We start from the raw sequence: 25,495 nt of genomic DNA, 5'->3' as shown, positions 1-25,495 counted from the left end.
AGCTCAGAACACAGCTGCCCTACTTATCAAGTGCTGTACCATCTGCATCAGAATTGCATGTGTTATAGGAACCAACAGATTAGCAAACTTACTAATACTGATCCCCCAACCAGAAGTGATCTCTTCCATAGACAACCTCAACAGTAGGTTTACAGAAACCGAGGTAAAATGTATGACTGATTTGTTTAAAACTTTAGAATCTCACCTTAAAGGGTTACTCCGGCGCTAAGACATCTTATCCCCTATCCAAAGTATTGGCATAACAGCTGTTACGCCCCCTCCCACAGGCTTGCATTGAGGGGACGGAGCCTGATGTCACACGGGGGCGGAGCCGTGTCACAATGCTCCGTCCCCGTGATCGCCAGTAATCAGACCCGGAGCGAACACTCTCCGGGGACTGATTCTAACGGGGTGCTGCGTGCAAGATCACGGGGGTCCCCAGCAGCGGGACCCCTGCGATCAGGCATCTTATCCCCTATACTTTGGATAGGGGATAAGATGTCTTGGCGCCGGAGTACCCTTTTAAGACTGAACTTCAACATCAGATTGATGTGCACATTAATCTCAATATTACCAGTAGACTTATCAACCTAGAATCAGAAGTCTTTGACAAAAATCCATCAGAGAAGGGAGAACATGCAGAGCATAGAAACACCCAGGATAAAACTAGACCGAACATGAGGGATACTCATGGGTCTATATATCAAACTAAAAAAGTATATCCCGACAAATACGGGGAAGGAGCTAAATTGAAATATAACCAACAAAAATGTTATGCCAATACTGCCTACCAAAACAAATACCGAAAAAGAAACAAAAAAACCAAGTCTACAACCACAGATGCAAAGGAGAAAAGAGATGGGGGGGGAAAAAAGAAGACTCCCCATTCTGAAGAAGGCGCCATAATTATACTAAATACCCCAATGAGACTTAATCAGACACTGTGTTCTTCCACCCAGCCAACTGAACAAAATCTGACACCTATGGTGAGGCTTCTCCAAGCAGGGCAAAGCTTCAAGAAGTATAAAGCTTTCTTTCAGAAGAACAATGATTCACCCACTCCTTTTGAGGAATGGGTCCCCTGCACTTATAGCTAGTAGACCTGCCAGTCCACCCTGTTCGTTCTTGAGCCTATTGAATCTCTCCATACATGATCACAGTGGCACCTCACTGGGAGAGACTTCTATAATTAACACCATAGAAGATAACATAGCTATTGTGGATAACACGCATTCTCATTCCACGTTGGTACCTTTTCTCAAACCGACTTTGGCCCAGACATCTGGCGATCCTAATATCATGGAAAAAGGTGACCATGGATCTCAAGAGGTTCCTGCAGATTTTTTAGGGGGTACTCAGATGAAGAAAAATCACATTTCAGATTTGAAAAAATGGGCTGGGTCATAAAGGCCAAAACTAGCAGGGTCATAAAGGCATTAAAACATATTCAACGATACAGGGTGGGCCATTTATATGGATACACCTTAATAAAATGGGAATGGTTGGTGATATTAACTTCCTGTTTGTGGCACATTAGTATATGTGAGGGGGGGAAACTTTTCAAGATGGGTGGTGACCATGGCGGCCATTTTGAAGTCGGCCATTTTGAATCCAACTTTTTCAATAGGAAGAGGGTCATGTGACACATCAAACTTAATGGGAATTTCACAAGAAAAACAATGATGTGCTTGGTTTTAACGTAACTTTATTCTTTCATGATTTACAAGTTTCTGACCACTTATAAAATGTGTTCAATGTGCTGCCCATTGTGTTGGATTGTCAATCCAACCCTCTTTTTCCACTCTTCACACACTGATAGCAACACCGCAGTAGAAATGCTAGCACAGGCTTCCAGTATCCGTAGTTTCAGGTGCTTCACATCTCATATCTTGACAGCATAGACAATTGTCTTCAGATGACCCCAAAGATAAAAGTCTAAGGGGGTCAGACCGAGAGACCTTGGGGGCCATTCAACTGGCCCACGACGACCAATCCACTTTGCAGGAAACTGTTCATCTAGGAATGCTCGGACCTGACACCCATAATGTGGTGGTGCACCATCTTGCTGGAAAAACTCAGGGAATGTGCCAGCTTCAGTGCATAAAGAGGGAAACGCATCAAGTGGATTAATCATCGTCGTGGCCAGTTGAATGGCCCCCAAGGTCTCCCGATCTGACCCCCTTAGACTTTTATCTTTGGGGTCCTCTAAAGGCAATTGTGTTTGCTGTGAAGATACAAGATGGGCAGCACCTGAAACTACGCATACTCGAAGTCTGTGCTAGCATTTCTCCTGCGGTGTTGCTATCAGTGTGTGAAGAGTGGGAGAAGAGGGTTGCATTGACAATCCAACACAATGGGCAGCACATTGAACACATTTTGGAAGTGGTCAGAAACTTGTAAATCATGAAAGAATAAAGTTATGTTAAAACCAAGCACATCATTGTTTTTCTTGTGAAATTCCCAATAAGTTTGATGTGTCACATGACCCTCTTCCTATTGAAAAAACAAAAGTTGGATTCAAAATGGCCGACTTCAAAATGGCCGCCATGGTCACCACCCATCTTGAAAAGTTTCCCCCCTCACATATACTAATGTGCCACAAATAGGAAGTTAATATCACCAACCCATTTTATTAAGGTGTATCCATATAAATGGCCCACCCTGTATATACCAGCTAATACCTCCTCTGAGTTATCTAATACCTTTGCATCCTCAGGTGCCTCACTTTCTTCGTTTAAAACTAGTTTTCTCTACTTTAAACCCGTTTTTAACTGACATTCATTTTGATCAGCAGTAAATTCTAGTTTGTACAAAGGCATTCAGTAAATATTCTAGCTTGTATGAGATATTCTAGCTTGTTCGAAGGCGTTCAATAAATTTTCTAGTTATATGAAGGCATTCAGTAAACTGTTAACTGGGGAAAAAGCAGTCAATTCTAGTTTTCACAAAGGCGTTCAGTCAAAACTAGTTCTCATTAGGGAAAAGCAGTTATAACTAAAACTAGTTTTTAACTGCATATATATATATATATATATATATATATATATATATATATATATATATATATATATAATTTATACATTATAGCAAGATGCTGTAGATGAGGTGTGTGTTATTATTATTATTATTATTATTATTATTATTATTATTATTTATTTTTTTTATTTCACCCAGTATGTGGAGTTTTCTGTCTTAGGCGGTGTTCACTTTCACACAGAAAAGAAGACTGCGAATTGTTCGAAGTTTTGCAGAATTTAGAAAAATTCTAATTTAATTTCTAGGTGCTCAAAACACAGAATTTCAATTTTCACGGAATTCAAAGCCCCATTGACTTCAATGGGATTCCATCACAAACAACATTAAATACAGGTCTTATATTTTTGCAGAATTTCCACCGTGTCAATGTGACAGCGGAATCCCATTGAACATAATGGGGGAGAGTTATCAAAACCAGTGCTTCTTTCATTTTTTACAGGCCTTCTTAAAAATGAAAGAAGCAAGCTGGTTGCTATGGGCAGCTGGGCAAGTTTTCCTCTGCACAGGTTTTGATAAATCTCCCCCCATGTGCATTATTTTCTAGCGGAAATTCCGCTGTGTGAACATAGCCTTAGACCTCCATTGTTTAAGGCTTACAGTTTTACTGTCATTAAAAGAAAATTTTGGCATGTTGCTCAGACATGTCAAAAGTTGAGATTGTACCAGGTCTCACTCCTGAGGACTACTGTAAGCTTGAGTCATAAGTCGGTGAAGCATGTCAGTGCGCCCGCTACCTAGACACTATCACAATCTTTAAGGGGTTGCCCCCTTTCAGGGAAAAACCCTTACCATGAACGCCCGTAAAAGATGAATCTTTATTATTTGTCCTTAAAATTGATAAACAACCCCTCGATAGCAGGTTAAAATAATCAGTTGCACTGTGTAGTGGTTAGTGATATTTTTTTTCTTTTCTTAATGTATATGTGTGTGTGTGTATGTATGTATATGTATGTATGTGTGTGTGTGTGTATATGTGTGTATGTATGTATATATATATATATATATATATATATATATATATATATATATATATATATATATATATAGTAGAATAAAGTGTCCCGCAGCACTCCAGTAGTGATCAAAATAGGTTTATTACCTCAAGGTAAGATACAACGTTTCGACCGTCACCACGGTCTTTTTCAAGCATAAGCAAGTGACACACTCCTCCCATATTTATATGGGGTACAATATCAAAAGGTGATTGTGCTCAATAAAGAAAAATCATGTATTACAGTGAATAATGTGACAATTGTATAGAAGAGGAACATAATGATACATGAAAAAAATGCATACTTTTAACAAGTGTAATTAGTGCTGTACAGTATATACAACCTGACATATATCGCATCATGTGTAAGTGACAATTAGTGTACAGGTGTGTGGACATTAAAAGTAATCAGGGTAACATGCCACGAGGTCAAACACTCACCCATCTGTGGTAATGGCGGCCATTCCCTGACGCCGTGTGTGCACACGGCTCTAGGGAATTCCGCAGACCAGCCGGAGTACAGCCAATCACAAGGGGGCATCGCGCGTTGCTAAGCAACGACTGTAGCTCGCGGTCCGCGCACACTCACTGTGCTTCCGGATGCCGCGGGCGCCATGACACTTCAGGGAAAGTAGTGTCCTATTTGGCGCATGCGTATAGATGTGTGTAGTTGTCAAATGAAGCCATGTGTAGTGCGGGCAAAGTTCCCATACTTGATCTGTCAAAACATATGCAATATAATAATGTGGATAAATGTATGTAAGTAACTACGGGAGATGAAAAAAATGTGTATTGGTGTGGTGAAAACAGGAGTGTATGTAGAAAATGATAGGTGTGTGTGTGAATAACGGAAGATGGATGTGCATGAGTGAATGAATCCTTAGTGTATAAGGAAAAAAATGGGGAATTGCAAATAAAAATGAAAATAAGAAAAAAAGAAAAAATAAGAATGTAAGAAGTGTACGGGTATACATATGTAGGTGTGAGGGTGGTGGCAAGGTGTGGCTGTGAGGGCAAGCTGTGTGAAGCACCTGCATAGTATATACATAGGAACATGATTTTGTACATGCACGTATGTATACACATGCATCAGTGTATAGCTGTGTTTATCAGTTGATCTGGCTCACATAAAGATGTGTATAAAGGAATAAAATAAAATAAACGTAGATGAGAGCAATTTCATTCTTGGTTGGCTGCACTCGGGTGGTAAGGGTCTAGAACTGGTAGAGTGGTCAGATAGATGATGGTCAGTGGTGTTTGATCGACTTGTCCCCTGATCATCTGCATAAAAACAAAGCAAGAATAATTAGCATGTTGAAAGAAGAACACGGTATAGAATTGATCATTAGGATTCATATACAGTGAATGATAGATGAATTAGTATACTGCTCAGTGTGTGTGTCACAATTTATATATACAATCAAGTTCAACTGGCAGGTCAAGTCATCGGGATAATTTGTAGATACCTGTGGTTACAGTGAAATCTACGTTAAGTCCGTGGGGGCGTAGTGTGCCCAACTCATGGATCCAACGCAATTCGCACCTTTTGAGTATGCTAACTCGGTCGCCGCCTTTCTTAGATATGGGAACATGATCTAGCAAAGTAAATCTGAGGTCATTTTCATGATGTCCATATTCCGTAAAATGTTTAGCTACGGGTAGGTCCAGGCGCTTCTTACGGATTGAGTACCTGTGTTGGTTGAACCTCGTTCGGAACTCCAATGTGGTTTCGCCTACATATAGCAGTTGGCAAGGGCATGTGAGAACATACACCACAAATTCAGATGTACAGGTCACCCGCTACACCTTTGCATCCCTGGTGTGCTGCTCCTCCTTGCTATCTGGATATATATATATATATATATATATATATATATATATATATATATATAATATATTATGAAGAAGCAGCACAGGTGCCGGGTGCAATCGGGTATAGACTCTGGTCGGGACTCATAAGGTAGAAAGAAATCCAAGAAATAAGTAAATCCAGCAGCACACCAATGTAGTGAAAAAAAAGGTATGGAGGTTTATTCACCCAAAGTCATGCGACGTTTCGGACGTCCAATTACAGCCTTTCTCAAGTGTGTGTATGTGTGTATATATATTTTCCATCACTAACCCCAGTGCAACTGATTATTTTCACATGTTGTCGAGGGGTGTTCATCAATTTTGAGGACAAATATCATTTGTTTTTACGAGATTTTTTGGATAATTGCAGCTGGCACCTGAATTTGCGTTCTGGCTGCAATGAGTAAATACGTGGCAGGAGGAGGAGATCCTGAACTTCTATGTCTCTATACACTGTATACACAAAGGAGGAGATCCTGCACTTCTACATCTGTCATGACCAACTAGGTGGACAGGGAGAGTGAGCCCTAAGCTGTCCCTAGTGACACTCTCCCTGCCCTTGTCCATACAGTGGGCACCCCATGTAAAAATTTGTATTAATGTGCATAAAGAAGCCAAGGAAAGATGGAAAAGTCTCCAAAAGGCATCAAACTACAGATTAGACATTCTTGTAATATGTCAACAAAAGTTAGATTTTATTTCCATCATTTACACTTTCAAAATAACAGAAAACAAAAAAATGGCGTCTGCAAAAGTTTTGGCACCCTGCAGTATTTATAGCATGCACTGCCCCCTTTGCAAAGCTGAGACCTCCCAGTGTCATGGATTGTTCTCAATCATCATCTGGGAAGACCAGGTGATGTCAATCTCAAAGGTTTTAAATGCCCAGACTCATCTGACCTTGCCCCAACAATCAGCACCATGGGTTCTTCTAAGCAGTTGTCTAGAAATCTGAAACTGAAAACAGGTGACGCTCACAAAGCTGGAGAAGGCTATAAGAAGATAGCAAAACATTTTCGGATTTCAATATCCTCTGTTTGGAATGTAATTAAAGGGATATTCCAGGAATTTTTTTTATTTGACTCTGCTACAGGTGCTGAAAAGTTAGTGTAGTTCATAATAGTGTCTGTACGTGTGTGTGACGGTTTTCTCACAATTCTTCTGGGATTTTCACGCCACTATTTATTTTTACCAGCATACAATGACTGTTGTCTCAGATTTTTCCCAGCTTGCAATGCGGCCGAGACCTTACTCACTAGTCAGCTGATGACAGGGAGCCTGTCTGCTTCAATGGGTGGAGGGATCACTTGGTGGGAGAGAGATCAATCTGCAACTAATGCAACAGCTGTAGGCACCCTGATTGAAAACCTCAGGTCTTTTGTTTCAATGGGTGGGGTGGCTGATGTGTGGGAGGAAGGGAAATGGAATTGTTGGATTTGTAGTAAAAAAAAAAAAGTCAAACAGTAAATACAAGTTCACAAAAAGCTAGCCACAGTGTTATGGTAATCTCATGACATAGCCATTTAGCCCCAAGACAAGCGCAGATCCTTCCTAAGCATGCCCATTACTGTCTGCCAGGTACGTACTAAAATCACCTTATGGTGGATAACCCCTTTAAGAAATGGCAGTCATCAGGAGCAGTGGAAGTAAAAGCAAGATCTGGAAGACCAAGAAAAATATCAGACAGAACAGCTCGCAGGATTGTGAGAAAAAAATTCAAAACCAACGTTTGACTGCACAATCCCTCCAGAAGATGGCAGACACTGGAGTTGTGGTACACTATTCCACTATAAAGAGATACTTGTACAAATATGGTCTTCATGGAAGAGTCATCAGAAGAAAACCTCTTCTACGTCCTCACCAAAAAAATCAGCGTTTGAACTTTGCAAATGAACATATAGACAAGCCTGATGTATTTTGGAAACAAGTTCTGTGGACCGATGAGGTTAAAATTTAACTTTTTGGCCGGAATGAGCAAAAGTACGCTTGGAGAAGAAGGAACAGAATTTAATAAAAAGAACCTCTGTCCAACTGTTAAGCATGGGGGTGGATCAATCATGCTTTGGGGTTGTATTGCAGCCAGTGGCACAGGGAACATCTCACAAGTAGAAGGAAAAATGGATTCAATAAAATTTCAGCAAATTTTGGATGCTAACTTGATACCATCTGTGAAAAAGCTGAAGTTAAAGAGAGGATGGCTTCTACAAATGAATAATGAACCTAAAAACACCTCAAAATCCACGGGGATTACATCAAGAGGCGTAAACTGAAGGTTTTGCCATGGCCTTCACAATCTCCTGACCTCAACATAATAGAAAATCTATGGATAGACCTTAAAAGAGCAGAGCGTGACAGACAGCCCAGAAATCTCAAAGAACTGGAAGACTTTTATAAGGAAGAATGGGCAAAGATACCTCAAACAAGAACTGAAAGACTCTTGTCTGGCTACAAAAAGGGGTTTACAAGCTGTGATTCTTGCCAAAGGGGGCAGTACAAGATATTAACTCTGCAGGGTGCCCAAACTTTTGCAGACGCAATTTTTTTGTTTTTTGTTATTTTGAAAGCGTAAATGATGGAAATAAAATCTAACTTTTGTTGACATATTATAAGAATGTCTAATCTGTAATTTGATGCCTTTTGGAGATTTTTCCATCTTTCCTTGGCTTCTTTATGCACATTAACTCCTTCAGGGTGTTTATAACGGGGTCACACTGGGTCGGTCCCGGCTGCTAATGATAGCTGGGACCCTGGGCTAATAGCGTGCGGCACCGATCAGCTAGGACGCGAGCGGAGGCCCCCTTACCTTGCTCCGTCGCGTTTGATTGCTCCAAGCCTGAGCTAAAGGCTTGAGCAATCGAGCCCTTGTCTCGCTGATCCATGCAAAGCTATGGCTTTGCAGGGATCAGGGTAAGAGATCAGTGTGTGCAGTGTTATAGCCCCTATAACATTGCAAAAAAAAGTTAACATTTAACCCCTTTCCTAATAAAAGTTTGAATTCCCCCCCCCCCCTTTTTCCCATAAAAAAAAAAAAAAGAGTAAACATATGTGGTATCGCCGCGTGCGGAAATGTCCGAACTATAAAACTATATTGTTAATTAAACCGCACGGCCAATGGTGTACGCGCAAAAAAAATCCATAACATATTTTTGGTCACTCTTTATATCATGAAAAAATGAAAAAGCGATCAAAAAGTCTGATCAATATAAAAATGGTACCGACAAAAACTTCAGTAAACAGCGCAAAAAATTAGCCCTCATACCGCCCCATACGCGGTAAAATTAAAAAGTTACAGGGGTCAGAAGATGACAATTTTTAAACATATATACATTTTCCTGCACGTAGTTATGATTTTTACGTCCTGGTTTGGCGGGACTTTGCGCACCAGGACGTACATTTACGTCATGTCATACATGGCAGGTTTTGGCTGCTAGCAGCAGCCGGGGACCTGCCGGTAATGGCCGACATCCGCGATCGCGCGGATGTCTGCCATTAACCCCTCAGATGCCCTGATCAATACAGATCACGGCATCTGCGGCAATGCGGTACTTTGAATGGATGATCGGATCGCCCGCAGCGCTGCCGTAGCGATCCGATCATCCAGCATGGCGGCCGGAGGTCCCCTCACCTCCAGCCGTCTCCCGGGGTCTTCACTGAACAGTATTAGCAATCAAATGATTGCTATAGATAGTGACAGATGGGGACATAAAAAGTGTAAAAAATAAAAAATATTTTTATTAAATGAAAAAAGTTGAAAAATGTAAAAATAAAAAGTGAAAAATCCTTTTCCCCAATAAAAAAATGTAAATTGTCCGTTTTTCCCATTTTATCCCCAAAAAGCATAATTTAAAAAAAAATTTTTTTATCAACATATTTGGTATGCATGCGTAAATGTCCGAATCAAAATATAATGTTAATGATCCCGTACGGTGAATGGCGTAAACGTAAAAAATAAGTCCTAAAATGCTGCAATTTTATAAAAAAATTTAAAAATGATAAATGATCTAAGTTTTATATATGCAAATTTGGTATCCATAAAAAGTACAGATGACGGTGAAAAAAATTAGCCCTCATACCGCCCTTATGGAAAAAGGAAAAAGTTATAGGTGGTCAAAATAGGGTGATTTTAGATTACGGATTTTGCACAAAAAGTGGCATTGATAGCATGGCATTGATCAGTGTTATCGCCGCTCAACTGCTCCTGATTGGATCTCCAGCATGGAGCAGTCATTCGGCGATCGGACAGTGAGGAGGCAGGTAGGGATCCTCCTTGCGTCCTGCAAGCTGTTCGGGATGCTGCGATTTCACTGCGGCAGTCCTGAACAGCACCACTGAGCTAACCAGCAATGTTTACTTTTGTTTTAGATGTGGCGATCAAGTTTGATCGCGTCTTAAGGGTTAATGCCGGACATCAGCCCAGTTGGCGATGTCCGGCATTAGCCCTGGGTCTTGGTTGCCTGTAGCAACTGGGACCCTCCGGGTATGATGTGAGCGCTCACCTGCTGAGCGCGTGTCATACCTTGGGGGCCGCAGATGGACGTTAATGAACGTCCATTTGCGGCAAGGGGTTAATATTGTTTTTTAATATAATTCATTTGGCAGGTGGACCCAAGTCTATGACATGCTTAAATCCATCTGAATATAACACAAAAATGTAATTTTTATATTGTGTTGGTTCTTACTATTTATTTGTATTTTCTAGGTACGTTCTCTCTACTCATAACAAGGGGGATGAGGTGCCTCTCCGTATGTGGAAGACGTGATCAGATTAAAGGGCCAGGTGTGAAAACTTTGCACACATCATACACTCTGACATATTAAGATGGGTATGCGAATCAAACTAAACAGCAGCGACCATCCCAGCAACTTGCTACGTGAGCTGAATAAATCTCGCTTGTCAGGGACACTTTGCGATGTTACTGTTGTTGTTGGAAACCGGTCCTTCGCTGCCCATAAAGCTGTGCTTGGTTCTGCAGCGGTTTATTTTCAAAAATTGTTCTCAAGCACAGATTTAGACGTTGCTCGAACGTACGTTGTGGATTTCATCACACCAGCCAATTTTGAAAAAGTGCTAAACTTTATCTACACTTCTGAGCTATTTACGGACCTTATCAATGTGGGAGTTATCTATGAAGTCGCTGAGAAGCTTGGCATGGAGGACCTAATAAATGCCTGCCATGCAACCTTTCCTGATCTTGAGGGTTCCTCCAGTCAGAAATATCAGTGCTCAGTTTCCTCTAGCGAGGGACGGTCCAGCACATCAGCTGAACCCAATCCAGTAGAATCAAGGGGCAATGGGCTAGATAACCACATCCCTCCTATAGACAAAAATTTTAGTGCACCAGGAGATGGAACTTGCTCTTTCAAAGGAGAAGACCAGGAGCCTAATATAACTCAAATAGCACATTTTCCACTGCCGGCAAAAACTGAAGAAGAAAGCACCTCGGCAAGGTTCCAGTCCTCTCATTGCTCGGTGAACACTGGATTTGGTCCAACAAGTACTTGTCCTCCTTATAAAACTCAACAGAATGGGGATTTTAACAAAACTGGTTACTTTCCTGGTGATTCAGCTGTTAGTGCTAATTCAAAAGAATCTGCTGGTGGATTTGAAGCAATGGGTGACCTCCATCTTGATGAATTAGAAGAGGAAGAGCTACAGTTTGATGAAGCAGGCGATGAAGACTCCGGGCCATCTGGGGAAATTATTGAGTTGAGCGACGGTAGTGAAGATGAGCTTTTATTATTTGGACAGGGAGAAAGTCGAAGTGGTAAAGCCATGCCCTGCCAAATTTGCAAGAAAGTATTAGAACCTAACCTTCAGCACATCCGTCAACATGCACGGGAACATATAGAGCTTCGCAATGGTAGTTGCAAAGTCTGTCAGGCTCGCTTTCATGATCGGAGTGCTATGATCACTCATGTTTTGTCTCACATTGGCATCTTTCTTTTTTCTTGTGATATGTGTGAAGACAAATTTTTCAGCCAGTGGCAACTCACCCTACACAGAGGACAAGAAGGGGTTACATCAGAGCATAATATAATAGTTCATCCAGGTCAACCTCTCCCTGGGGAGGTGAATACATTTGTGGGAGCAATGGGTACTGAACTGCCATGTGGTGCATGCCATAGAACCATGTTACGTGATTTTCATTCTGTACGTTCTCATGCTTTGGAGCACCTTAACACCAAAAACTTGTCCTGTGGACTATGTGAACAGCGACACCTAACACTTTGTGGTCTTATGTGGCATGTCTTATCTCACATGTCCGTATCTGTTTTCTCCTGTTCTGTGTGTGCCAGTAGTTTCCTTGACCGCCACTTATTGGAGAAACATATGACAGTCCATCAGAGTATGGATGAAGCATTATTTCGCTGTCATCTTTGCTCCCAAGGTTTTAAGTCTGAAATAACTTACCGACAGCACTTGAACCAGCATCGTTGTGGAAGTATTCCAGCTGATCGTCCTGGATTTTCAGAATTTTCCCAAATGCAAGCTCAAGTGTCAAAGAGAAAAGTTCCAGAGGATTTTTCAGTAGACGATCATTCAGTTAGTGGACAACCAGCCCACAGCAAATATACATGTAAGGTTTGTGGAAAGTGCTTCTCTCATACCAGTGAATTTAATTACCATCGACGCATTCATACTGGGGAAAAGCCGTATCAGTGCAAAGTGTGTCACAAGTTCTTCCGAGGCCGCTCTACCATCAAGTGCCACTTGAAGACACATGCTGGGGCTCTTATGTACCGATGTACTGTATGTGGACACTACAGCTCCACCTTAAACCTCATGGGTGAGCATATTGCAGTGCATCGTGGCAACCTGCCTTCAGACTTTACCATTGACCAAACATTTATGTATACAATTCACTCCAAAGAAACAGACAAGAGTGCTGATAGCTGATATGTTTTGAAGAACATGTCACAGAGCTGTCAATTTATTTTACATCGCTCTCACCTCATTGCTAAGCTGTTTAATGTTTGCTACTAAAATTAATGCTTTTCTGTGTATTTTATTTTTAATTTATCCTTTTTCAACCACAGGGCCCCAACAATAACTGTTCAGTTTCATGGTTGGACTTTTATAATTATATCATTTGTCTCAATGGACAAATGGATTGGGTGATGTAATTGTTGTGTAGGTCAGAATGTAAAAAAGTATACAGCCAAACTAGATTTCCTTACTTATTTTTCTAGTTTTAGTGAACATTGTGTACTTTCTCATTTATTTGTTTATCCTGTTAACAGCAGGATATGTCTATTAATATAATAGTTTTAATTTTTTTTTTATTTAAAGGGAAAATTTCAGTCAAAAGAGGGAAGTATGAACGTATGTCCTGTCCTGTACATTTTTTAAGCTAACAGACATCACTCCCGATCTCCCAATGACTAATATTGGTGCACACTCAGCGTGTACAGAATGTCTATCTCTCCATTTGCATACATCTATGTATGCAAAAGCATTCTGCTCAAACTTGACACTCTTTTTTGGCATGAGTCAGGCCAAATAAAAGGTGATGTACTCATTTAATGTATACATACACCCTGGCAAATATAGCAAAAACTCACAAAGTGGTGTGAACAGAGCCTTATTCCAGACCAGGAAAGATTTTCTGCATATAAATCCTTTCTCTGCAGAGTTTAGGTGGCACACTCAGGTGTTTCCCTTTGGGAAAAGATGTATCTTGTGACCTAAGTAAAACAAAAAAGGGGTTTATACATCTTCACCACAATTCCACACCCCATATTTACGAGTGTGCTATTGGTATTCTACATTTTATTAATGTAAAATTACTTGTTGACTGGGTTTTTTCCTTAAAGGGGTACTCCGCTGCTCAGCATTTGGAACAAACTGTTGCGAATGATGGAGACGGCGCCGGGAGCTTGTGACGTCATAGCCCCACCCCCTCATGATGTCACACCTTGCACCCTCAATGCAAGTCTATGGGAGGAATTTGTTCCAAACGCTGAGCAGCGGAGTACCCCCTTTTTAAGTTGGTCTCCTTTCAAGGTAGCAGTACATTTCTGATGGGTTTTAGTACTGCACCAGCTATCTTTTTAATGTTCAGTGTACACAAATCATTATGAAGTTCTTGAATCTACTCATAAGGTATATTTCTTATCAAATACCTCAGACCATGTAGACCTCAAAAGCACAATCTCCTATATGTAATATTCACAAATATGTACGGTGTTATGAGTCTTGCATTATGAATGCTTTAGTTTGAGGAGAGATTTTCCCCACAGTAAAAATACAGCTTTCATAACCAGATAAGGTGGACATGCTATGTACACCATTGTCTTTAGCGTCCCTTACGTATTTGTGAAGGTTAAATGTTTTTGTTTGACATCTTTATAGGCTGATATATTTTTTACATATTTTGAAAGGGGTGTATAGGTTTGTTGTGAAATAAAATATACTTACTGTTAGTACAAAGGTCTAAAATATGTTTCGTAAAGATCTTCAGCCGACCAAAAAAGATACCAGCCGTCCGTGCCATGACTGCTCTTTACCACGTTTTTGAACAAAAAGATAGCCATGAAAATGCCAGTTGTCTCCTTTTTTACCTAAAAAGTTACTTTTATAGTGTGCAAAATATAGGAATACCTATGTGGTATTCCATGTTTTCATTTGCCTCCATTGTATTCTAAATGCCTGTTTTACATGAATTCTCTCCTATTCAAATGTACATAAGTAGGACTCGTATTACAAACATTAAGGTAGATTCACTTATCACATTTGAGGCACATGCAGTTTGCCACATTAGGTGTTTTAACCACACTTTGTACCTCCAATAAACAAGGGCCATAACCTGATATGTGCCACACTGTAGCAATGTTTTTTCAGCAAAAAATTAGCCTAAAGTAAGCTAACCAAAAGATGGATAAAACATTAGAAATGTCTAACTGCTCATGCATGTTAATTTGATGCATCTTTTTAAAAGCTTTTGAAGAATCTTTTTTTAAAGAGTTAGTTCCCCTTTCTTCCAGCAGTAGCATGCCTTTAAACTTCCTGGACAGTCTCATAGCCCCAGAGTTGTTTTGAGAATGGCATGATCATGTCCCATAGATTTGCATGAAACCTCTGGCGACAGACTTCTGGGAATCCATCTGATCATGCGAGTCTTGGAGCAATTCTCAGGCTACTAGATTGCGCAGAAGGTTTAAAGGTATCCTGCCGCTGAAGCGAAGGGGTACTAACTTTTTAGGTGTAACTAATTTAATGAAACTTCTGACTGCCCCTACAGCTGTGACTGTCTTTTTATAGAGAAGCGGGGTTAAAAGTGTGCAAACTAATAGATATGATTGCCAATCTCGTTGCTCAGCACTCATTTAATGATCCTTTTATACTATTTGATGATCATGCAGGCAGGGATGCAAAGATGACATCTACTAGATTGTTTGTGCTGCTCGTTACCTCTATCATTCCTTGGTCACACACAACCTATTACATGGAGAGATACACAGTTGATGAATGAAGTTTTTTTTTTTTTTTTTTTAACCTGCTAAAATTTATGCAATGAGCTCCACAACAAGGGTTTGCTCGTTCGTCAGCTTCTGGGCCTATTACCCAGGGCAATACTGGCCTGTTCAGCTGATAATTCCCCCATGTAATAGGGCCCTTATGACAGAACTCATCTAAAAGCTTCTTCCCTTTTTACACGTCCTATGGGAAGTTTCATGAAATGTTAGTAACACTCCAACTCCTTCTGTTGGTACAAACAGAACAGGTAAAACTCAATGCGTGCTGCTTGGCAAACACTTATTGTCAATCGCTTTGGTAAAGTTTTGGAAAATGGGGGTGTGTTCATCCAGAGTGAAAACCTATTGCTATAACTTTTTGTGTATGTTAGAAGTATAGGGTCTGGTTTCATTGCGTCAATAATAATTACACACACAAAAAAAAAAAAAACAGACTTCTGTGTTTCGAAGCCTATGTGAATGGTAATTAGGATGGGAAAGAAGGATCAGGTATGTTGAAGTTCAACATGCCTTATCCTATGTTGCCGTGGAAGATTAGCTGCTAACAGAGCAGTCTAGCAGTAACTTTCTATTTAAAATAAACACTCATGGTTATCAGTCAGCCCAGATCTTGATTGTGAAGCCATTCAGCAGATGACTGCATAATATTAGAAGGTTAATAAAAAAATCTTCATTAGTCATCTGCAGATCTCCGTAGGAGACTCCACCATAGTTTTATTTTTGTTGGATCATCCAACCTATTCGAATATTCTGGCATCTTATAGGCATTATACTGTATCCAAGATCCTGTCTGTATGGCCATGCTTAGGACTGTAATAAATATATTACAGTGCTGACAAAGTTGTGATGGCCAGATTAGCAATTAGAACATTTGTAGACCTCCTTTTTAAAAACAATCCAAAAATTAAGGAAAGAATAACAATGCAAGGTACCCCCAAATCTCCAAATATTTCCTTTTTTTTAGCCTTGGTCTAATGTCACTAATATATAACAATTAGTGTAAAACACTGTTTGGCCATCAATCATTTAAAATTCTAAGAATAAAATGTCATTAGGAATGTGGTTACTGTTTAAGGCTCTGTTTTCACTTGGCAGTTTTTTTTTGTATTACTGCCGCTGCAGTTTTTGAGCCAAAGCCAAAAGTGTATTTAAATGGAATGGAAGACATAAAGGAAGGACGTATAACTCTCTTTACTACTGGATCCACTTCTAACTTTGGCTCAAAAAATACAGTTTCTCCAAAGAAACACGGGAAAGAAACCAGTGTGGAAACCTAGCCAAAGGGTAGGGTCCCACGTAGTGTAAACATTGTGCATTTGACGCACATGCGTTTTTCACTGCTAGCAAAGTATATGGGTGTTTATTATTACTCCCATAGAATTTGCTAGCACAGAAAAAAGCATGTGCGTCAAATACGTGTGACTCTACCCAAACAGTGATTTTTGTGATTTTCCCTAACAGTGGGATATTTTCCCTGGTCACCACACTAGAGGATCTATGCGGACATAAAACCACTAATGGATGTTTTCACCACCAAATGTCCACCATAAAGTTGTTTTAAGGTTTGGTTAATTTGCTTGCCCCGCCAGTGTAAACTGACAAACCTTTGTACAGTGTTTAGTCTGATGCATGCGCCATAGTTTTTGAGGAGGTTATATTGTATAACTTGGCACTTTTCTTTAGCCATGCATAAAGTAATGTCTTGAACTTTATCTCATCAGCATAGACATTAGGAACCCGTGAACCAGTGAAACCAATCCAGGAACCAGTTAGAACATTTAGGCTGTGTTGACATTGGAAGGAATTTATCATTGCTTGACCCAAGAAAGTTAGAGTAAAAAAAAGTCTACATTTTCTGTGCAAACCACTAAATATTCTTAAAGGATATATTATTATTTTTTTCTTTAATGCACTGAAAAATTATTCATTTATGTGTGCTTTTTAATGTGTTTAAATTTTATTTTTATTTTTTGCTTTGTACCCATTGTAAGACATAGTAGTTGACCAATCAAAACAGTGCATCTTAGAAATGCATAAAAATAAAAAATAAACTATTAGGAAATTATTTGTTGCATTGGGTACCTGGTACATATTTGTCCAGTCATATTTTAGCTCCCTTATTAAGAGGGATCTGTCGGCGATTCTGACACATGTTTTAGTAAAGAATTCTTCATTAAATGGCAATTTGTAAAAAAATGTTCCTAGAGTTCTCCATTAGATATTATTCCATGTCTTTTACATACCTCTTGAAAATATATGAATAAGTTATCATTTGGGTGTTACCATTGCCCTTGTCAGCAGAGTGCATGATCCACCACCAAGGCGAATGGTAATAGAGGAATTACACAATGCAGAGTTGTAGGAAAAGGTGCTCCAGTTCTAAGGGTTCTTTTAAAATGCCTTGTCTAACCTCTAAAAAGAACATGATGGCTTTGAATGTAGAGCCGGTGACAGTCTTAGTTGTTTACTTACTCAGCAAACACCTATTATAACTTTTAATATAGTGCCACAAAAGTAAATTACTTGTGCCCTCAAAGTGATCTCTGATTCGTATTAACTGAGAAGACACAACATACACAACATTTTCTTTTATATTAAACACGTAGGTTAGAGCAACACAGTCATTCTATTCGCAGTCTTTTTTTATTTAATAGAATGCTGGACAATGTATCCCTGGATTTAAAGTACAGTATAGTGGTACATTGCAGGCTTTATCAGTGGCTATAGTAGTTTAGATGTATGTTTTTCTTCTATGTGGAGTGTGTCCCTGTCTCTGACCCTGAAAGAATAGGTTGGGTATTCATCATAATGAGGTATAAAATAAGTTCCAGTGGTCCTGTCAGGGCAGTATCTGCACTGTGACCATCTGATGGCTACATAAGTAGTGTGATTATTCATCCGTCCATGCAAATTTTGAAGTATTAACTTTACTAACATTCATCCACGTTTGAGTAGACCTTTACATAGGTTATAAAGTTATGCTGCACTGTTTATATTAACATACATGCTGTTCTTCTCTTCGGCACTGTCATACAATGCTTTCACATATAGTGGTACTTGCTCTGGATCTGTCAGCTGACTATGCTCTACTGTGTATGGGCAGCATATTACAGCTACTGGTCCATACTCCAGCCCAAAACTCCTGCCAAAAATGTTTTAATATTTGGCTAACAGGAGCTCTAAAAGAATAATAATATTTAATGAATAAAGAATACCACAGACTTATAGTTGTGAATCTGCTGTATTCTTGGGGAGGGCACCGCTTTCATCTTTCCTTGACCTGCAGCGTAGTGTGTGATAGGCTCTTGTGTATCCATCTGTCCTGCCTCTTTAAATTCCTAAAACAACTGCTCAGAATGAGGTAAAAAAAAAAAATAATAATAATAATAATTTACTCAGCTGATGGCACTCCTATTCCAACTCTTGATGGGTTCTAAAGTTCCTGGACCCTCTTATCATGAACGAGTGACTGCTAGAGTCAATCACAAGACGAGTCATAACATTGAAGTGCAATATTTTAGATATCAAGACACTTTCGGTACATCATAGTGAAGTAACCATTACCTAATCATGTGAAAAAAGCAAAGTTCTTCTTGACTGTCAAACCTAGTGCCACGTATCTAAATTTCTGCGTATGTTTTTAAGAACAGTAAAAAGCAGACAAATGCTATTTTCAAAATGGTTAATTTGTATGAATTTATACAATGTATACAGTGTACCACCCATGGGGTTCATGCATTTATTGCTGTAATATTTCTGGAATCGTCAAGGAAACATGTCAAGCTGAAAATGCAACCTCAGATCAATTTGTATAGTTTTGTGGGAAAACCATTTAGTATCGCTTGACTTTTTTTAAATTATTCAAATCTGAGCTTAGGAGTCCAGTGGGTGGTTCTAATCAGTGACTGAATCTTTCTTTCAATATGTGTAGGTTTATGGAAAACTGCTGCATTCTTCCTCCAATTTAGCACAAAAATTCTATCTGACCACACCTTGTGCATACAACCATATTTTAAAGGAGATATACAGCAACAATTAACTTGTCCACAGGATAGGGAATGAGTAGCTGATCGGGGAGGAACCACGCGCAATCTCCAGAACGGGACCCAGTGCTCAGTGAGGAGCATGTGCTGCAGGCAGCACACACACTATTAATTTCTATGGTAGTGATGAACAGACTCTAGTACAGCACTCGGGCATCATCAGTGCTTCAATAGAGCTGAATGGAGCGTGTGCTGTCTACCGGTAGACAACATGCACTCCTCACTGAGAGAGACCCAGGGTCCTAGCTGTAGGACCTCCCCCTGATCAGCTACTTATCCCTTTTTTTGTGGATAGGGGATAAGTACATTTTTACTCGCGTTCTCCTTTAAGTCAAATACAGAGTTAGACCTGTGCAGCACTAAGCAGGACCATTTTAGATCTGCCCTGAGAGCCATGACAGAGAAATAAGGAAGTGACATCCATTATAATACATGGGCAGCCCTCTGTATGGGCACTGGCTACCCAAGCATTATAATGGATGCAGAAAGAGAACTAGATGCTTGGAACAACTCCCTTGGATGCCACATTTGGATGGTAAGTTAATCTCGTCTGGGGTGAACCTATATCCATATGATAACATACAAGCTGACAGACCAGTGATTTTGATAAATATCAGTCTTTAGTGTTTCTAATACAAAGGTTGAATAATCTGGGTTTATTAAGAAAAAATGTTTTGTTATAGGAAGAGGCACATTTCATAATCTCCTCCTATGTATATATGTATATGTTTTGTATTGAAGGAACATGGAAAATTTGATTTATTTTTCTATTTCATGATTATGTTTGTGTATATATATATATATATATATATATATATATATATATATATATTTTGTTTTTAATATACTTTAAGGGTAGGGTCACACGGGCACATCTGCAGCGTACGCTGCGGATGCGCCCCGTGTGTCCCTGCCCTTAAAGTTCTGGCTATTTTTTACGAGCCAAAATAAGGGGAACAAGTAACACGTCCTCCTCTAATAAAACTGCATCAAAAACTACATGTGTGATCCCAGCCCATTGCTGATTTTATATTTTTGTTACAGGCAAAGTACACCCACAGAAAAATCAATCTATAATGTAAGAAGAGACCTTTTGTATGCTCTTTGTCCCACCAGTGACTTTTTTTTTTTTTTTTTTTTGCTGCAAACAAGTGCCATCTTATGTGTTCATTTTAGCTATAGACAATAATAAAAATCCATTTTTTTTTACCTACTCTTATATCCACCTCTCAAAATACATGACTGTCACATAACTCACTACTTTTACCAATGTTTTATACTTTATAATGGTTTGTGTTTACACTATAGATTTTTTGTGCCCTACAGATTTATAAATCATTTACACTTTTTTTTTATTTTTGGTTTTGTGTGTCATGCAGGATTTTTTCTTAAAAAAAAAAAGTAAATCTTACATTATACCAGTCAGTTTTCTAACAGTGTGCTGCCTAATTTGCAACAAATTTAACGCCACGTTTATTTTGATAAATCGATCGCAAAATACATCAAAGAATGCAGTGATGAGCAGATAAGAAAAAAATACTCAAAAACCTTGTCATAGCAAAGGAGAACCTAACTGTCCAATGCACCAAACAATTTGATTAAGGAACGTTTTTATGGCAGTGTGTGTGTGTGTGTGTGTGTGTGTGTGTGTGTGTGTGAAAAAATATAATATTTTAGGCAAAAAAATAAACACATTGCAATATTGTTCAAGCCGCAATTCTGGAAGGTACTGTGTTATGCCTAGTATGGGGCTTGAGGAGACATTACCATTTTTTAAATGTTTATTTATTTAATTTTTATATCTGATACATGAACTACACCCTTGAGACCTGCACTGAGCATAACGCAGGGTATCAGTATTTAAGTATGTGGTTGTTAATAGTGTTCCCTGTATTTTCCTTTTATGTTGTGTGTTTTATCTCTGTCAATACATTTTATGTTGTCACAGTTTCTGTTTAGGCCCTGTTTAAAGGCACAGGATAGGTGATCAGTATCTGATCATTGGGGGGACCACCTACTAGGACCTACACAGATTACTAGAACACATGTACCCGCATGTGAATGGAGGCCAGGTTAACATTACAGAATCTCCACTTCACAATATTCCGGGCAAAGACCCTGAGTGCTTTGTGCCGACTATCAGTCAGTGCTAGGACTGTGTGGACATTGCTGGTCCCCATAGATGGCTATGTATCCCCGTGAAATAATGAACAAGATCATTCTATCAGTGGAGGCATTCTGTAATGTACACTGTGCAGCGAAATCCCATTGACAGATGTGCCGAACTGAATTCTGCTCGGAAATTCCTTTAGTGTGAACCGGGCCTTACTCTCCACGGGTCACCTATCGTGTGGTTAGTTTTAATCTTTGTGTTTGTCTTTTTTTTCTTTACTATTTGGATATATTACTAACATACATAGAACATGGTCAGTGAATTAAAAAAAAAAAAAAAAAAAAAAACCTAATGACTAACTTGTGCATATGCTATAGTTGGCTGATAATGTGTATATGTATATGGTAGAGAGATTCTACCTTATGCCAACACTAAAGAAGCTTTTGGTTGATTTCTTTACAGCTCCAGTATGTTGACTTTTTTGTAGCCTACCTCCTGGTTTTTCTTCTTTATTTGCACATTTACCTCAGTCTACCAGTTTGTCTGGTTTTATGATGTTCTTATGTCTTCCTTGGTTAAAAACTATTGTGGGTTTTCTTTTTTATCTCATTTTATAATCCGTACCAAATTGCCATCTATTTTCTAGGCTAGCAGGACTGCGGAAGATAAAAACCCTTCAGGCCGTTCAACCTATAAATGAATCAAGTCTGTCGAATGTGTAAATGTAGCTGAATTTCCACTTTGTTAATTCCTCCTTATGTTCTTTTTTATCTTGACGTGTGAGCAGTGATGGCTATGGAATGCTTAAAGGGGTACTCTGCCCCTAAACATCTTATCCGCTATTCAAAGGATAGGGGCTAAGATGGCTGGTCGCGGGGTTCCGGACGCTTGGACCTGCTATGTACTAGCCATCACTCCTTCCATAGGCATTAATGGAGGGAGCGTGGTGTGATGTTACGGACATGGAAGCTCCAAGCTTCCTTTTGGATAGGGGATAAGATGTCTGGGGGTGGAGTACCCCTTTAAGTCTATAGTAATGTACAAATAGTGCTACTCCGTGGGCAACCGTCATGACAGGGTGTGTGCCTTATACTGTCCCAAAATGCCCACTGAGAATGTTTCATGAAGTCCAAAAATGCCATGAAATATGTTCATAGTTACTTATAATCTCTGGTATCCTAAGCGCTGCAAACTCATCAGGAATTAAAGGTGTATTCCGGCTTTATACGTCTAATCCCTATCCATAGATATGAATGGAGGGGGCGTGGCCGGGACGTCACGTCCCCATCTCTGAGGCAGCGCCCAGTACAGAATGCCGGGGGCTGCACAGAGATCACGGGGTCCCCTGCGATCATACATCATATCCTTTTGTATAGGTATAAGATGTATAAAGCCGGAATACCCCTTTAACCAGACTGTTTTCCAAATTATGTGTATTCCAGCTGATGCAAAACTACAACTCTCAGCATGCCCGGACAGCCTTTGGCTGTCCGGGCATGCTGGGAGTTGTAGTTTTGCAACGGCTGGAGTCGCACTGTTTTAGAAAACAATACACCAGGCAAATGGGATGGAAATCACAATAGCTAAGTGCTGCCAAGACATTTAGCTGGGTTAAAACAGTGCTAGGTCTGAATGTTACATTTTTGTGAAACAAATGTTATGCCTATGATGGCCTCTAGGGGTCATGCCTATCACATTACATGCTCCTTAATCCAGATGAGCAGTGCACCTCATGTAGATGTTACTTTGAACAATTCCTGTTTGTTTTATCCCTTTTTCCTCTCTAACCAAGTATTTGCTGATAATAATAATCATTAAATGATTAGAATTGTGTCCAACATATTGTATGCAGTGAAAATGATGACATTTTAGGGAAATTAGATTACCTCTAACTTGTTTTTTTAATGGTTACTGTAGACATTAACTTGTTAATATTAAACATGTTATTGATCACTGTAAAGTTTTGTATATTTTGTAAACATTTTTAGATTGTGATTTTTCTTTTTGTATAACACCATGTGAGTTTAATTTAGAATAAAAAAAAAAAAATGAAGTTTGATTTTATTTATTTTTTTCTTCTGGCTTGATATCTAAATGTGAATTAGAGATGAGCGAATTTACAGTAAATTCGATTCGTCACGAACTTCTCGGCTCGGCAGTTGATGACTTTTCCTGCATAAATTAGTTCAGCTTTCAGGTGCTCCGGTGGGCTGGAAAAGGTGGATACAGTCCTAGGAGACTCTTTCCTACGAATGTATCCACCTTTTCCAGCCCACCGGAGCACCTGAAGGCTGAACTAATTTACGAAGGATAAGTCATCAACTGCCGAGCCAAGAAGTTCGTGACGAATCGAATTTACTGTAAGTTCGCTCATCTCTACTCCGAATGTGCCACGGTAACTGCAACTTAAAAATATTATTCTTGCCACTGGACACTCTCAATAGCAGATGTTATCTCTCCAAAAGATCCAGGGTTAGAGCCCAGAGCAGGTTTGATAGGAGTGACAAAAAGAGAAAACCTGATTGTGTGAATGTTTTGGCTGACAACTAAGTAAGAAGCCTATACAAACTCACAGACAGACACACACGTGCAAACTCTGAGACGGTCACATTAAAGTGTACCTGTCCTTTGCAAAAGCTTTTTATATAATGTAGAAAATTACATATGTATATTTACATTGTTTAAAAAAAAGTGTATATTTTTGTCCTTGCGGCTATTGTCTGTGTGTCTCTGTGAGGAATCCAATTTCCAATAAATCCAAAAATCCAACAAGAAGTGTGGGTGGACAAGCAGGGCTTTCTACACTGAAGACAAGCAGGGCTCTGTGCACTGAGGACAAGCAGGGCTCTGTGCACTGAGGACAAGCAGGGCTTTCTACACTGAAGACAAGCAGGTCTCTGTGCACTGAGGACAAGCAGGGCTCTGTGCACTGAGGACAAGCAGGGCTCTGTGCACTGAGGACAAGCAGGGCCCTGTGCACTGAGGACAAGCAGGGCTCTACACACAAGCAGGGCCCTGTGCACTGAGGACAAGCAGGGCTCTACACACAAGCAAGGCCCTGTGCACTGAGGACAAGCAGGGCCCTGTGCGCTGAGGACAAGCAGGGCCCTGTGCACTTGTCACGATTCGGCTGGCAGGAGGTGGATCCTCTGTGCCAGAGAGGGATTGGCGTGGACCGTGCTAGTGGACCGGTTCTAAGTTACTACTGGTATTCACCAGAGCCCGCCGCAAAGCGGGATGGTCTTGCAGCGGCGGTAGTAACCAGGTCGTATCCACTAGCAACTGCTCAACCTCTCTGACTGCTGAAGATAGGCGCGGTACAAGGGAGTAGACAAGAGCAAGGTCGGACGTAGCAGAAGGTCGGGGCAGGCAGCAAGGATCGTAGTCAGGGGCAACGGCAGGAGGTCTGGAACACAGGCTAGGAACACACTAGGAAACGCTTTCACTGGCACAATGGCAACAAGATCCGGCGAGGGAGTGCAGGGGAAGTGAGGTATACATAGGGAGTGCACAGGTGAACACACTAATTAGACCAACTGCGCCAATCAGTGGCGCAGTGGCCCTTTAAATCGCAGAGACCCGGCGCGCGCGCGCCCTAGGGAGCGGGGCCGCGCGCGCCGGGACAGGACCGACGGAGAGCGAGTCAGGTACGGGAGCCGGGGTGCGCATCGCGAGCGGGCGCCACCCGCATCGCGAAACGCATCCCGGCTGGGGGCGGTATCGCAGCGCACCCGGTCAGTAGATCTGACCGGGGCGCTGCAGTAGCGAGGATGTTGCGAGCGCTCCGGGGAGGAGTGGGGACCCGGAGCGCTCGGCGTAACAGCACTGAGGACAAGCAGGGCCCTGTGCACTGAGGACAAGCAGGGCCCTGTGTACTGAGGACAAGCAGGGCCCTGTGTACTGAGGACAAGCAGGGCCCTGTGTACTGAGGACAAGCAGGGCCCTGTGCACTGAGGACAAGCAGGGCTCTGTCTACTGAGGACA

At 40.5% G+C, this 25,495-nt stretch overlaps 1 protein-coding gene across 3 annotated transcripts in view; it reads left to right on the top strand.

Moving 5' to 3' along the window:
• ZBTB39 (zinc finger and BTB domain containing 39) overlaps positions 1-20,156 on the top strand; it is a 33,014-nt gene extending 12,858 nt beyond the window's left edge. For all 3 annotated transcript variants that reach the window (XM_056562503.1, XM_056562505.1, XM_056562504.1), the window contains exon 2: positions 10,578-20,156. In XM_056562503.1, coding sequence (XP_056418478.1) covers positions 10,698-12,776 — 2,079 coding nt within the window. In that variant the 5' untranslated portion in view covers positions 10,578-10,697 and the 3' untranslated portion in view covers positions 12,777-20,156. The remainder of the gene's footprint in view (positions 1-10,577) is intronic.
• The last annotated feature ends 5,339 nt before the right edge of the window (positions 20,157-25,495 follow it).

The sequence above is a fragment of the Hyla sarda genome, chromosome 2, assembly GCF_029499605.1.
Source record: "Hyla sarda isolate aHylSar1 chromosome 2, aHylSar1.hap1, whole genome shotgun sequence".
NCBI classification, from domain to species: Eukaryota; Metazoa; Chordata; class Amphibia; order Anura; family Hylidae; genus Hyla; species Hyla sarda.
Note: the sequence above shows the minus strand (reverse complement) of the source record. Positions and strands in the feature narration are given on the sequence as shown.